General features: G+C 45.1%; 1 protein-coding gene across 3 annotated transcripts in view; it reads right to left on the bottom strand.

Annotated features, from left to right (window-relative positions):
• The window catches only part of LOC135388887 (supervillin-like), a 44,035-nt gene that overhangs the window by 27,615 nt on the left and 920 nt on the right, over window positions 1-15,500 (bottom strand). Inside the window, exons 1-11 of one of the 3 annotated variants that reach the window (XM_064618749.1) lie at window positions 14,782-14,935; window positions 10,211-10,232; window positions 10,031-10,129; window positions 9,052-9,228; window positions 8,136-8,179; window positions 7,967-8,073; window positions 7,752-7,890; window positions 3,983-4,110; window positions 1,874-2,841; window positions 1,346-1,399; window positions 1,034-1,252 (exon numbers count right to left, since the gene is read on the bottom strand). In XM_064618749.1, the coding sequence (XP_064474819.1) occupies window positions 1,034-1,252; window positions 1,346-1,399; window positions 1,874-2,841; window positions 3,983-4,110; window positions 7,752-7,890; window positions 7,967-8,073; window positions 8,136-8,179; window positions 9,052-9,228; window positions 10,031-10,129; window positions 10,211-10,232; window positions 14,782-14,935 (2,111 nt within the window). Of the gene's footprint in view, window positions 1-1,033; window positions 1,253-1,345; window positions 1,400-1,873; window positions 2,842-3,982; window positions 4,111-7,751; window positions 7,891-7,966; window positions 8,074-8,135; window positions 8,180-9,051; window positions 9,229-10,030; window positions 10,130-10,210; window positions 10,233-11,047; window positions 11,155-14,781; window positions 14,936-15,500 lie in introns of those variants that run through there. The other 2 variants (XM_064618751.1, XM_064618750.1) reach the window with 2 other exon arrangements.

The following is a 15,500-nucleotide window of genomic DNA, read 5'->3' as shown; positions in this document are numbered from 1 at the left end:
GGGGGGGGGGGTAAAAATCTGGTTTTATGCTAGGAGCTGGAGTACAGGGTGAAATCGGGTGATAAAGTGAAACCCGCGTATAACGATATTGACGGTAATCGCGAATTCCATCGTTATACGGGGTACATCGTTGGGCTGACCTAAATAGCGCGTCCTGCGCGCCACCCCGCGTGCAGCAAAAGAAAAAGAAACAGATGCTTAAAAAAACTTGAAGCCGTGTGACATTGCACTGGCTTGGGAAAACAGCGACCAGAACTTGTGGAGGGAACCAGGGAACATATCAGGACAACTTCTGGCAACACTACACGTCACCATTCCGCAAGTCGGCTTCACCTAACGCCTGCGTGCTGTAGGAGAAGCTCGCTTTAGAACCCTGTCGCGCGACTCGCGGGTGGAAAGCACGTGCTAGGCCTTTTGAATCATCTCGCGAATTTGAGCAGCATTGGCCAAATACGGAGATACAAAAGCGTTACCACCTACCTCTTTCACTGACAGTATTGGAAAATGAACAGTCGCTGTCTATTTTCTTGCCTCAATTTTTATTTTGGTTTAATTCTTTTGATGTGAATTTCGGACGATACGAATTTTTTCCGCTACCCCGTGAGATTTGTATCATCGAGATTCTACTGTATATTATCGCGGCGAAAATTGCGGCGAAAATTGCGGCGGGGTTATGCGCACGGGACAGCGTCCAACATCGTTATACGAGTACTCTGAACCGCGGTTTCCATCGCTGTACGCGGGTCTTTACCCCATAGAAACAATGTATATTTTGACGGTAAAATCATGAACCATCGTTTTACGAGGGATATCGTTATACGCGATATCGCTATACGCGGGTTTTACTGGATCATGTGAAAAGCAAAGCCGTTCCAACGGGGATGGATGGGGACCAGAGGGGCAGCCATCTTGAGTGGAACGGCTGCCCCAAAAAAGAAAAAAAAAAACTTGAAAACAAAGGGGTCTGTATGCTGTTTACTGTAATGCACACTTTATCAGCACACAGTTCAAGTGCACACTGAAAACAGGTTACCTAGTTGTCTCTCTTTTGGATGCTGCCGACATTTCGTCTGCCGTAACCGGCACGGTTCGGTGCCTCAGCCGTTGAAGGAACAGGTGTGAAGTTGACGTCTGCTGTTCAACAAACTCCTCAGACTTATTTTGAGCTTCTGATGGCACAGGTTTCTTTTCCGACGCAAGTCGGGATATTTGCTTCGAAACCGGAATAGAAGATGGATGAAGGTCCGGATCACTGTAACGTCCACGAAACAGAGTAAAAACATGAGCCAAAAACTTGTAGAACACGAGGGACAGTGAGTTGATACACAAACTATGGTGTACTCACCTTCTTAAAAGAGGAGATATAGCCTGGGGAGTGTCCTGACAGTCCAAATTGTACCTGAAAATAATTGTCGAGAAAGTCACTCTTTAATGCTAGAAAGAACACGAGAAAGAATGAAATGTTGCCACCTTTCGTAGTGAAAAAATACCGTCTGAGGAGAGGAGGTGGAATAGAGGGAAAGGGAGAAAGGCTCGCAGGAAAAGGAAGTGGGTGAGGGGTGGAAGAGCACACACAGAAAACAGATACAGAGAGAGCTCAAGATAATACGAGGAAACATATGTTCCTGTGTGTAATAATAATAATAATAATGGATAACTAAGGAAAGAACTGGTGACTGCGGAGTTGGGGCTATGCTCCAGATTTATTCAAGCTGTAGTGGAATGTTGAAGGGAAAACCCCGCAAAAGCCCATATGAAAGGTCTTGAGTCACAAATACCGGCAAAAGGCTGCCGGTATCACCTTCCTACCGGCAGAGTGAGCAAATAACCAGCCGTGCCGGTACAATACCGGCCTGGTGGCAACCCTACTCACACGTGAGATGGCTTTGCAGAACTGCAACTGGCTCCCTGGACAGCTTTCAACAACTCTACGTTCACCGCAGCGACATGATCGCCCTTTGACAAGTCTTTGAATTCCTCGGAGGAACTTTCGTCGCTTTCGACGGCGAACTTTCGTTCGTCGCCGCCTCCAGTTTTTGCGTCAGGTAACGGCCTACGATACTGTGGCGGCAATGGCAGGCGACCACAGTCTCCTCCTCCTCCTAAATTTTGTAGCAATCCCCCCTCAGGCTCGTTTGAAAACCTTAGCGTTGGCTTGGCATCTAGTTCCGTCGATCTCGAACGTCGTCTTACTACGATGTCGTCGGAAGGAGTTGGTTCATGTTCCTGACTCCAACGTCTTTGTTGAGTCTTCAATATTGGCCTCGGCTTGCCTTCCCCATCTACGTCGACGCTCTTCCTCTTCAGAATGGGCTTTGGCTCGACAGGCGATTCTCTACTTTCTTCATGCTTTTTCAGAATCGGCTTTGGGCCGCTTGGGGGCCGTGGGGCGTCGTCTGCTTTAAACTTAAGAATGGACTGGACTTCGACTCCAACTGGTGGATCACCTTCCTCACTGCCGCTCCTCTTTAAAATCGAGTGGAGTCCCGAAGGAGTGGTGCCGCGTTCCTCTGTCTTTTTTAATATAGAGTGACGGGGCTTCCGTTCATCCGCGGCGGAGTCGTCGTCCCTCGCTTTCAAGATGCTGTGCACCGTTTCAGAAAAAGATGCCCTCCTCTCTTCAGATTTTAAGACGGGCTGCTCGGTTGATGAAGTGGCTTCAGGTGGCGACGAGGAAGACTCGGCGGTGGACTGAGAGAAAGTTGTGGAAGTCGTATGGATTGTCACGGTATATACTGCTACAGGGGGCCCTGTTGTTGGTTCTTCACTATGCTGGCCAACTGGAGGGTCAGGAAGAGGAGGAGGTTGGACGTTCACTGAAGCACTTGATACTTTGATCACCTGCATAACAGAAACAGGCAGCTGTACGTGAAAAGGGTAGAAAAATACGTAATGACACTGACATGTGGAAGTACCCTTGCAAAATATGTTGTGCCAAAAACCTTATCAAGTACAACAATGCTGCAAAAGTTTGTGCAAGGTAAGAAGAAACCGGTTAAAGTGAAGTCATAATTTCTAACATTTACTAAGAATTTTTGCTTTCGCACTTATAACGGCTAATGGGTCATAAGTAGGGGTGTGAGAATATTCGAGTTCTCGAATTCGAATAGAATATCAAACGCTCGAACTATTCGATTCGCGAATCGAAAATCCAATATTCGATTTGTCGAATATTCGACTATTCCACGAATATGAACGACACAACACGAAAGTGGGCTTCCCCTGATGCTTCTGTGCATGAGGTGAAGCCTGCTTTACGAAATTGCCCTTGCTGCAGGACCAACACAGGCGGGACAGTGTTTAGTTTAAGATAACGTTATCCAAAGTTGGTTTTGTAGACATTGCCTGTGGAAGGGGTGGTGCCTCTCCCACATGCAGTTTAGCGGTGCCGACGAGGGACTTTGATTTGGTGTCTGTGAGGTTGCCTTTAAAAAGTTAGGGCTCTCGAATAATGACTACAGCCCACGAACAAGAAGGGTGTCCTAAAGATGTCCTTTACGTCTAAAATTTCAGTAGTGCAACTTCCCAGGGCGAATGCAAAGAAACTACTGGGTGTTCATGGCAAAGCCGAGGCAGGATGCCAATTTGTTTGTTTCACAAATGGCCTGTGGTTGTCCGAAACAATTACAGCCCCATCCGTATAACATGCTACTGCCTGACATAAAATTTTGAAATGAAGGTAACCACTCCAGTACTTCAGTAAGTGTAGGCTCACCTGGAAAGCAGGAAGCAGTCTCATGTAAAATTAAAGAGTAGGGGCTTTTAGCAGAAGAATTGCATGTCTCTCTTGTGACAGTTAATGCCAGAAAAATTAAACGAAAGCCATGGGCTACAACATGGAACTTAGTGTGAAAGTCGCATATTGTAAATTTTGCACAAATATTCGATTCTGTATTCGGAATTTTTTCCTCCATTCGATTCGACTTAAAATATTTGGCTTCGCACACCCCTAGTCATAAGTATTGTAAGGTTTGGAGCGTACCTCAGGAGGCGGAGTCCGTCTACTAACGTCAGAAGACCGACGGCGAGGGAGAGGCAAGCTCCCCCTGGTAGGAGTGTTGCGCTCGAAGTGCTTGACTCGTGGAGCAGCAAGGTGTTCTTTGCTTCCGCCTGAAAAAAAATGCAGAAGCCTTGTAGATTATCCACTGAATACTAATAGAAAACCCTGGGCACATTAAGCAGCAGCTCCAGAGTGCAGGGACCAAACTAGAGCCAGGCCCGTAAAGCTTTTTTTTTTTCCCCGAGTCTGAGCTGGGCTTGGGTTTGACCATTATGGGTTCGGGCTGGGGCCGGGCCCGTACATTGCCGGTCCTAGGTCGTGCTCCAGCTCGTGTTACCCCTCCGTTAGTTAGCCACTGTCGATTTTTACAGCCTGATACAATGGGACCAGGCCTGGTAGCCTATAAATTTCTCTGACTTGGGCCAAGAAACTTTGAATCCTTTGGGCTTGGGCTGGGCTAGGTATGCAGACGTCCGGCTGGGCCCGGGCGGGTAAATCAAAGAAAGGTGGGGTCTAAAAATGCGTCCCGTGCAGTGCTGCTGACCAAACTCCTTTTCACTAAACGGTTCAGTCGTTTTCCCGAAGCGTGGCAGTCTTGACGAATGCTCATGCTTCATCAGCTCGCAGGACAGAGCACTGCTCTGGATGAAGGGTAACTTGTGGAGGAAAACCTATGAGCCACCTTGGAAACTTTGCCAGGGCGCGTATCGCGCTCATGGTTACGAAAGACCGTTCAGTAGGGGCACCAAAGTAAGAGGGACAGAGTACACAGAGTGTGCTGCGCAGAGTCGCTACTTAATGTGGCCCTCGCTTAAAAATGGCTGCAGCCTGGTCTGCCCAGTGCGTTTCCAAAACTAACAGCAACTCCACTATGCATACAGCATTCAGAAATGACTCGACAAAATCTTGCAGTTCTCAGGATACTCCTTAAAAACAATTGTCTATCCAACCCGGCCGAGGACACCAGCTACTTGTTGGCAAGCTACAGGTTGCCAAGGCACGCAGACTTTTGCAACAGATGTTAAATACTGTGTCGTGTGCCGAAATTTTGGCTCACTAAGTGGAGCAGTGCCACTTAAGAGTAGTTTTCTTGCAATGTGAATCCATGAATTATGACAAATTATTATCGCTTATCCTCGCGTTTGCTGACCAAGTGCGAGGGAGGCTCCGCCTCCTGGATGCCAGCCAATAGGAGGATGTGGAGGGCAGGCACTTTCCAAGCCTCTGCTCTTGCTTAAGATATGGCGCAGCATTACCGTTGTTTCGCGTGTCGCAAGGCTTCGGCCATCGCAAGGCTTCGGCCATCGCAATGCTTCTGCCAAATTATGGTATACTTTGCCTGGCTGCAAGTATCCAGAATGCTCCGTTTCAAGAGACAAATCCATCATGTAGAAATGAGGCAGGAAAGAACTGCCATTTTCCATCAGTGCGATCATTACAAAGAATGGAAGAATGGTATAACAGTACACAATCTCGCACAAAATAACATGTGGGACACGCTGGAGAGAGAGCAGCATACAATTAAAACGATGTCAAATGAAGGTTTGTTGTGGTCCATCTGGACAACAGTTACGAGAAGTGCTTCAGGATGACAACAGCCAATATTTCAAAAAGATACTGTTCTTCTGGACCAAGGAACAGCCTCTGTTCGAAATATTGGCAGCTATCGTCCCTTAACGCTTCCCCACCGGTATGCTAGATTTTCTACCCTTCTGTATGGACAACAGGTTTTGCAAGAGGTGGGTTAGCGAAGAATTCCATTCTATTTATTTCCTCACGCCTTCCACGGAACCACGAACGTTGCAAACAGACAACCAACAGCCAAAGTCAAAGTTGCTGAGCTTGGCGAAATATATAATGAAGGCAGATGGGATGCCAATGCAGCGTCATTTTGCAGCTGAGGGTTATCTACCCGTCTTTCATCAACCTGACACATCTCACTGCTTCTCGCACATTCTCTTTGTGCAAAGCGCATTCTAAAATTAACAACGCCAAAGCTTCACAACAAACAAAAACCATCCACCAACAACCTTTCTCAAATGTCACACATGTAACAAGAGTTAAGAAAACTTGCTAAGAGCTAACATAATGGTGGAACGTTACCTTGGACCAGTGAGCAATCCAAAATATTATCCACTTATATCACGAAACTTGTGAAAACAGGTAAGGGCTGCGACGCTGCCTGTCTGCTTTCCAGACTGCGCCACAGTGGTGCTATTTTAAAAGCAACTTCCCTTCAAAGTGCACTAACACACACACACTACCTGGAAGTGGGCCAAAAAGTCTCCCCACCCTCCCATGCTTCCAGCCTAAGCTGCAACCTTTCACAAAAATCCTGCAACCCTGTCAACCACTTTGGAACGAGGAGGACCCTGCCCACGAGACAACTTGGCCTCTCTTTATAATAAGGGCGTCCCACTTTCTCCCTGGTGGCATTGTCAACAAAAATATGCAGTTGACAAAATAAACACGAAGACGTAGGAATTAAACGAGGAAGAGCCAATAAAATCCCTTGCAAGGTTAGTGGCAGGAAATGTCAGGCACAAAAACAAAACTCTCAGATAGAAATAAAGGAGCTTAAAAGCAGGCACGTTGGGCTGCATTGCAAATGGTTTGCTGCAGACGTGTTTTTCTTGAAATTCAAATTGAAAGTATGCTTTGCACTTCTGATATTCACTTCCAAAGAAACAAAATGAAAGCTTGAACACATGCAACCTGCTAACACAGACATACATCACGTCTAACTACAACAAGTACAAGACCACAATTGCAACATTTCTAGGTTGCACCCAATTTTGAAATTTTAGGGAGGTAAATATTGTGCTTTTTATGGCAGACAACCCATCACTACTGTTATCTGAAAGCTTTCTTATGCTTTTAATACATTTGAGTTGTACCAAAATAGCTTTTGCTTATTTATAATGTGCCTCTCTCCTAAGCTTGCCACTGCTTTGGATCGAACCACTCTAGCCGGGTGCCAAAACAAACCCACGTGTACGAGACTCAACCACAAAAATTGACTCTGGGCTGTGCTCTGGAAAGGTGTGTTTCGCATGCCCATGCTGCACCATCTGTTGAGTGCGCAGGGAATGTTCTTCAGCACCTCCGAGGCCGAAGGCATATTGCGCATGTACATAAGCAATTATAAAAGATCTATTCACTGATGTACACCTGCCATCAAACTTAACCGTAACACACGAGTGAAGGCCTGTGCAGGCGCCAGTGCCGCATTAGCCTTAGTTTTAGACTGCTTCCAAGGCTGGTTTGGGACATACACCACCTTGCAACAGCGGCGCTGTATACTCTGCTTTTATGTCTACGATCTGTTTGCTGTGTGACTGCACTCACTAGCAGCTGTGCTGCACATGCACACTGCAACCTACTCCCAAACCCTGCGGCTAGCTGTCTGCAGCATTGGTACAAAGGCCATGCGCTACGGCTGCACACGCGAAAAATGCCTCATCAACCTACAAATTGTCTTTCGAAGCTTGCTCTTGATGCGACTTGAAGCACACTTATGTGGAAGCATCTTTTTTTTAAGTTTCATCAGCACGCGAAGTTATAAGAAAGAATCACAAAATGCCCCATTTCCCGTAATACTGGCTCCAGTCAACTCATGCAGTAAAAGTGCATTTAAGCAATATAAAATGGCTAGTGAAAATCAAATTCACAAAGTAGGTACCAATTCAACGGAAGTAACGCAACCCATTTGTGCAGCAATGCACAGGTGACATGAATAGTGTTAACCTACCCGATGATGGTACAGCAGACGACATTGGTGCGTGGGTGGATACTCCGTTGACAGAAGACTTTGGTTTACAGCCCCTGTCCATCACGCTCCCATGATTTGCTGTCCCATTGGCAACACGCCCTCCACGACTGGCAGTGTGCTGTATTTTGGAGCATCTCAGTACTACACACGCATTCTTCATCGACAGAGCAGCAACACTGTACCGTATGCCTTACTTTTGATGTTTGGACGTTGTCATTCACATCTAAGGGTTTCAAACCATGCCTGTCGGAAGTGGGCTGTGGCTGACGATGACTACTGTGTTCTACTTTGGAGTATGGATCTGGAGGCAATGTTCAATGTTGAGCATGGTATTACAAAAGAAAAAAAAAAGAACCTGCGTACCCATTGCAGCATGAGCATTTGCAGAAATTTGAAGTGCACGTAGTCTGGAACGGAAAAAAAGTAAATAAATAATCCTGCAGGAACAATATGACAGCAGTAAGTTTAAAACATGTTCCACAGTGGTAGCAATGAGAATGGCAAGCAGCAGCAAGCCTGCTTTTTGTTTCGTCTTCATGGTGAACAGAAATTTTTTTGCACCCTGCTTGCCACTGATGGCCAGTAGTTAACTACATGTAGTTAAACTAGTAGTTAAACTACCTGATTGTAGTTAAAAAGTAGTTATCAACTACATGCAGAAATGTAGTGACAACTACTAGTTAAACTACTATTTCGAGTAGTTAACTACAGTAGTTAGGTTACTGCAGGTGCCAACTGCTTCCGATTTTGCCGCAAGCTTTACAGCACGATTGTGTTTCCTTACTTTTACTTTGGCCAACTTGTTTGATGAGAACGGAGGTGCATGCGTACTAAAACTTTGCTTTTATCACTGCTTGTGATTCATATTTAGGTGTCCAAGAATGCTATAGAATAGGATTGGTGTTGATGGACAACGTAGTAAGTAGTAACGTAAGTAGTTTTAACTACCTCCCCTGAAAAGTAGTTAGTAGTTATAGTTAAACTACTGTAGAAGTAGTTAGTGGCCATCACTGCTGCTTACTTCTCCCACATTGACATATGCAACAATTCTCCGTAATAAACAGCTTAAACATTTTACACTATAATTCGTCACAAAAGCTGTCGGGGAGCGCATTCAGTCGGCTTGACTGGTTTCCTATGTTCATACTTCTGTAAGACATTGCGCAGGTTGCAATTTAATATAAGATAGCTAAGTAAACACTAAACAAGGTAACATGGAAGCATGAGATACTCTGTTCAAATAAGTTTCTTTGGTACGATTAAACGTGTGTTATATTACCTCGCAGCTTTTGTCATACGGACATTCGGAATGCTCGATTTTCTTTCTGGCACTGTGACGTGTTCTTTAGAGGAATCACCCTTTGGATTGCTCGCTGCACTGGATGCACAGGGTGCTGCAGCCGAAGCCCCTCCACCATATTTTGATGACAGCTCTTCCCGTCTCTGCCTTTTATACCTAAGATTTAAATCGAAGGATTAAAAGCAATCGAGGGTACCAGCTGCAAATGAATGACTTCCAGTACCTCTAAGCCTTTGCTATAGTCACAAACCCAGATTTTTGGTTTGGCTGTGGTACACTTTGCGTATCTTACTCAGCGTAGTCAAGACCAAATCAGAGATTTTCATTCTGGAAGTTGTGCCAGCGACTTTCCACATCCACTGCCGACAAATGACCTCAATCCCCAGCTCTCCAAAAAGGTTTACAAGATGACCAGTGGGCGATGCTTCATAATTTTCTTCTCTGTAGACTTGTGTAGCTTGCTTGGCTGATAAACAGTTTTATGCATGCTCAAAGTTCTCTGCCTGCTTTTGCTACAAATAATGCTCCTGATGAAGTGCAGATTCTACATGAAAGCTTGCGATTAGAACTAGATGCCCCAACCATTTTAGTATGAATAATCGATTCAGAACATTTTACTTGTAATTCAAGCACGCAAATCTCTATATATCGTTTTGTATATGTGAAGATAGATAGGTTTCTCTGTGTCAGGTGTGAAGCTTGACAAAATGGTCATAGGTACCCAGAGGCTGATCTAGGGGGCAGGCCAGGATGTTCTGAACCCTCCTCAATTTCGGTCGTCACCGAGTGCTTCAATTGATATTAGGCAGGAGTATGTGGCATGCTGTCCAAGACTAGACCCCCCTGCAGAAAAATCCTGGATCCACCCCTGTACACTCTCTGCTTGATCAGAATTCCCAAGCACAAAACTATTCAAAATTGCCAAAGTACAAGTGTAAAAATGATTAACAAAGGCTACCTTGCGATCCTTTCTGCACGACCTTCTGCTGTACTGCTGGACTCTGAGTCTGCTCCAGCTGTAAGGTGTTCTGTAGCCGCATCTTCTGTTTTAGACATCCTGGGAAAGCATTCGAAAGGCGAGCTGTTGAGGTACTGTATCACAGTCCTCACACAGATGCTAAGCATGATATAAGCTCACCTATTGCCTACATCGCTGGGACCTGGAACAGTATACAGAACATGACATCAGTGAAAGCAGACACGTCTTGCTGCAATGCGGTGAAAGCAGCTACCTGACAAGCATAAACAGCTCGACTTGGCAACACCGCGCCAGACGTGAAGCACTGACGCTAGGTAATCCAATCGTGATAAAGCGTTCGAATAAAATACTGGCCATGCAAATGATGTTAACGATATCTACGCAATGCGATTGCACGGTATGACAAGCAATGCACACTCTTCAGCAAAAGCTTGAAGAAAATTTAGGAAAAATGGTACTAGTCAGCTCGCCGTGTATTTTATGCAGGAAAGCTCGAGTTTCGCAACTGTAGCGTTCGAAAGATTCGGGGCAGCAGCTTAATGCAATGTCAGCAACGGAACAAACTAGGGCACCACATGCGACGACAGAAAATTACAACGAAACGCAAACGGCACAGATGTATTGCAGGTCGAACATTCTGTATATTTATGCATGGGGAGAAAGTTACACACCGCGGAATTTTCCAACCGAAAATCGAAAACGGGTGATGATTCACTGCCTGGCTTCCAACTTGTACTGCCCCTGGGCATTGCATATAATCCGGAAAGCGCACAAGAGAAAGGTCGGTGCAAAAAAAGTGAAACTGCCTATTTAACTAACGAAACTTTTATCAGCATGAAAATAGTTCCGATTCCCGCTTCTTTGAGCAGACGTGCATCCTCTCATTGCAAACTCTAACGAACACGGGAGCGGCTGTTATCATTTCCACCGGAACAGCTCAAATGTACAAACACACAAGCATGAATCACAGGCCTGATATGACACAGTCTGCCGTACCTAATACTGCCTCCGATGTTCCAAATGTATACAGCTAAACACTACACAAATACAAAAATACTTCGTATTCATCAGCCTCCAAACAAACTTATGTGGCGACGATAACAAAAATAAAACGTTGAAACGACAGCAGCGACACCGAGCGACACAGATAGTTTTGATTCGGCTGCTCAAAAAAAGACTATTTTTCGAAAATTATCGTTATCAAACACATCAAGAAACAGTCATTTGAAGCTACAACAGCGTCTCTGCATCTACAAAATAGAAACACACCACAAGGAAGCAAACACGAAACCACGAAACTGATACATCGAAACCGAAACCGAAACATAAACAAAACCTCCGTGGCACGCAAGATGTTCTTGCCGCCCGCAGTTTTTATCCCGGTGCATGGCCCATAGCAGGAAGGGTCAGAACACAGAACTGACAGTTTCGCTGTTCTGTAAAACGTTCCAGAGGTTAAACAAATGTTTTTGTCGGAAGATCAAGAGAACGTTCTGCGTTGTTTACATTCAGAGTGAAACACGTATCTGGGAAGGTTATTTCCTAGTGTTATTGCTGTTGGTCTTTCTCTTGAGGGATCTCCGTGCTGTGCTCTGGGTATGCGGTATCTAGAGTGGAACTAGTTACAGTATGATTACGATTTGGTATCAGCATCTTCAGTGTAAAAACATATAATATAGTCTCGTCCCTCGTTCGTTGTCCCGTCCTTTGTGCACCCCAGCCCAGACTAAGGAAAGTGTTGCCTACTACTGAATCTTCAGTGTGCTAATCATATTGCGCCTTTTCAAATTGCAGAAGTCCTATCCAACAAACCGTGATTCGTTGTGGTAGTCCAAATAAAATAAAACGTGACGATAAACGTTACTTTTTCTGCATTTCAAGTATTGAGTTGTGTAACTGGGTTGCATACATATCGATCCATATCATACAAAGACACAAACTGAGAGTTGGTCATTGTCATTTACTTGAGCACTGTAGCACTGTGGACATAACTTATGCATCTGTACTCCGTGGTGCAGCCAGAAGGTGTGTGCGTGTGTGTGTGTGTGTGGGGGGGGGGGGGGGTTGAACCCCCTACTCGAGAACGTAACTTTGGTAGTGCATTTGGGAAAGGGAAAATGAGAGTGAAATACACTTCCCCGTGTAAAGTTTCTGTACAACCCCTCTCGAAATATTTTTCTGACTACAGTGCTGGGTGTACTCTGTGGGGGTTATGTATAGGACCGCTACAGGAGCGACATCGCGACTCATCTAAGATAGTTGTGCAACTCATGAACATCAGAGGTTGAGAGCATGCTTGCGCATGTTCATATAGGAGGTTCCGGAAGAAATGGCCCCTGGTTGCGTGGCGGGAAATAATGGTCCCACAGGTTTCTATGCGCCCTAACATTCAAGAGCGCGTCGTTGTGGACAGCCGAAAAAAAAAAAAAAATAGCGAACATAGATTTGGCCTCCTGATTTGTGGAAACAGGGGGACATAGGCTTTTTAAAATTGGTTGTGCTGTGCAGTGCTGTCTGGGGTTTTTCCTGGGTTTTCCTCAGACGCTTTTAGACATATGTCGGCACAGTTCCCTTAGAAGTCGGCCCAGGACGCACATTCCCCCGAGGCGTCAGTCGTGACTTTGCTCCCCTCTGTGAGGCCAACAACGGCGAGCCCCTCAACTAGCACCACCACAACAAAATTAATATTGACGTTAATGTTAATTCGCTGCACCGGTTGTATTGAACGGATTGCGGTATTGAGTCTGTTCCTCTTTTATTCCGTGGAGTACAGAAAACGAGACAAGAGTAGGAAGCGGTTCTTTAAGTCCTGCGTATTCCTGGGGCAGATAAGTTGGAAAAATGGTACCTGCGTTCTTCTATAAATGGAGGTATTACAAAGTAGTCACGAATATGGCGCGTTATACCTTCTGTATTATTATTATTCGTACCAATGCTCGCTGTACGTGGGGGTCGTCGGATGTAGTTCCCAACTCAACCTGGATACTGGTATTTTCCTATTGTTGGTCAGACAGGTTTTACATTCTTTCTTTCACACTAGAGAGTTTTAGTAGATCGTACGCTATCGCCTTTGCTTACGTAAAGGATAGCGTTGGTGGTTCCGCGGACGCCCGTAACAGAAAGAGCTTCGCAGAACCACCAACGCTATCCCTTACGATAGCGATAGCGTACGATGTATTAAAACTCTCTACTTTCTATGTCGATGAACGGTACCTTCAGCAAAAGCGGAGTTGCAAGGGGACTGAAACAATGAATGAAAGGGCGTACAGCTTTTATTGTCCATAAACATCGACACAGAGAAGATGCAGGGGACTACTGTAAAACCAGTGTCTGAAAAGTAGCGGAAGGAATACTAGCATCCAGCGAACTCATTGATGGCGCGCATATTTTATTATCGATGAACACATATACACACACATTTTACGTTGAAAAAAAAAATTCCCATCGGATCCTATTACTCGTTATCAAATTCTCGTAATTCCTTCGTCGTGTGACCTTTGTTCCGCCTCCAGTGCATCCTCCAAACGTGAGGTTACTTCTCCTGGTATTATCTGAATTCCAAGTAATTATATGCTGGGAATGATACTCATAATGACCATCTATCGGTATATAGCGTTGTTTTCTATCGTACACCGCCCTATTTCTGAATGTTTTTTTTATTCGTGTTCAATGTATGTTTTCTGTGCGTGTGATATGTTTATGTATGTTTGTTTATTATGTGTTTTGTAATATGTCGTGATGTGCGGCAACACTAAAGCCCTTATGGCTGTTCTTGGGCACAAATAAAATTATTATTATTGAAAAAAAAAAAAAAAGTCTCAAATCCAGAGAGCGTATCGTAACTCTGTCGGTTGTGATGCGTTTCATCGGCTACCCGCAACCACACCCTTGTATTTTTCGGCGCGAAGGAACCGAGGGGTCCTTTTTTTTTTCGCCCACACAACCAGCGACCATATTTTTCCAGGACCAACTCTTCCTACATCCTTGCATAGGCACCTGTGCTTATAGGAACACAAACGTTGTCATCCTCTGCTCTGCATTTCTGTGTCTAAGTACACGCTTATTTCTACCCGGGTACCCAGATGCCTGTTTTCCGATACGTATATTATACCCGAAATTGTGCTAGTCCAAGCGAGGGTATCACCCCCGTTCTGAATAGACGTCAATCAACGGAACGACTGACATTAAACTGCAATTTTTACGTCATATTTTGAGGCAGGCTAGAATAAGAACCACGTCCTACTTTGGTCAGCTGTCATTTCATTATCGCGTCAACCGGAACGACGTTCTGGAACGCGCACGGTGTAGGCCTTGCGGTTGGCTGAGCACATTAGAATTTCTCCTTCAAAATGTCTGCAAGAAAACAAGCTTTGGGAGAGAAAACACCACTAGTTCCGCTTGTTCCGCGTTATTGTTCATCAGCCGTTATAAAAGCACGCCAAAAAATTTAATGCCAAGCAACTGTCCATGCAAAAGTTGATAGGTGCCCTAGAATTACTGTGGCTTCGCGCATCATGCATCTTATTATCCCCTCGATATCAGCGAGTTTTAGTGTAACGTCCACTGTCGCCTTTGCTTACGTAAAGGATAGCGTTGGGGATTGTGCGCAAGACACAAGCAGAGCTTTGCGCATTGAGCAGAACTACTACGATATCCCTTACGTACGCAAAGGCGACAGTACGCTATACTAAAACTCCCTTAAAACTCACTGTTTACGACATCGTTCTTACCGTCAGACTCCTTCCTTCTTTTGCGTCGTTCCATGACGACAGCAAAGTATCGTTTCACACAAACAAAGCAGAAGACAAACAAAACGAGTCGAAGAATCACGGGATACAATGAGCCCAACGGCATGAAAGTCTCCGACGAGTCAAATATGAACATCATTGTTAAATATGACAGTAACACCCCCTGTCGTCAAAGAAACGCATGCGCGTACGGCAGTTGACATCACGTACTTAATCTCTGGTCTGAATCCCTTATCAGAGTGAGGGGACATCCCCGCTACCGTTGATGAGGTCGATTGGATGTATCATTACAGCCAAGTTTATCTTGCTGCACGTGGACTGGATGAGAACATTTGGGCCTTCCAGGCCAGCTATGTCACCGTGACAGTAGAATTTAAAAGAAACGTTAAGGAAGTTGCCAACGTGATCAGATACGGAGCAGCAAGAGTTGTCTTCCTTCTTCCGTCTGGGGTAGGGGGATCGTGAAGCGCACGCTCCAGCCCCAGAAGCACTGTCTAAATGTATTTACTTATTTTTTATTAATTTTACAGTACCCTGCGAGCCCTTAGGCATCAAGAGTTCGCACAGCGAGAGAAAGCAAAAATAATTGAGGACAAAATTAACACATGCGCTCTCCATCTCTGGCTACGCACACGTGGAGTGTCGCATAAATGTTCTGCACATCAAAAATCTACAGAAAAAATGCGAACTAAAAAAAGTGA

Source organism: Ornithodoros turicata, chromosome 3 (assembly GCF_037126465.1).
Source record: "Ornithodoros turicata isolate Travis chromosome 3, ASM3712646v1, whole genome shotgun sequence".
NCBI lineage: Eukaryota > Metazoa > Arthropoda > Arachnida > Ixodida > Argasidae > Ornithodoros > Ornithodoros turicata.
The sequence above is the reverse complement of the archived record's forward strand: the minus strand, read 5'-3'. Positions and strand labels throughout refer to the sequence as shown.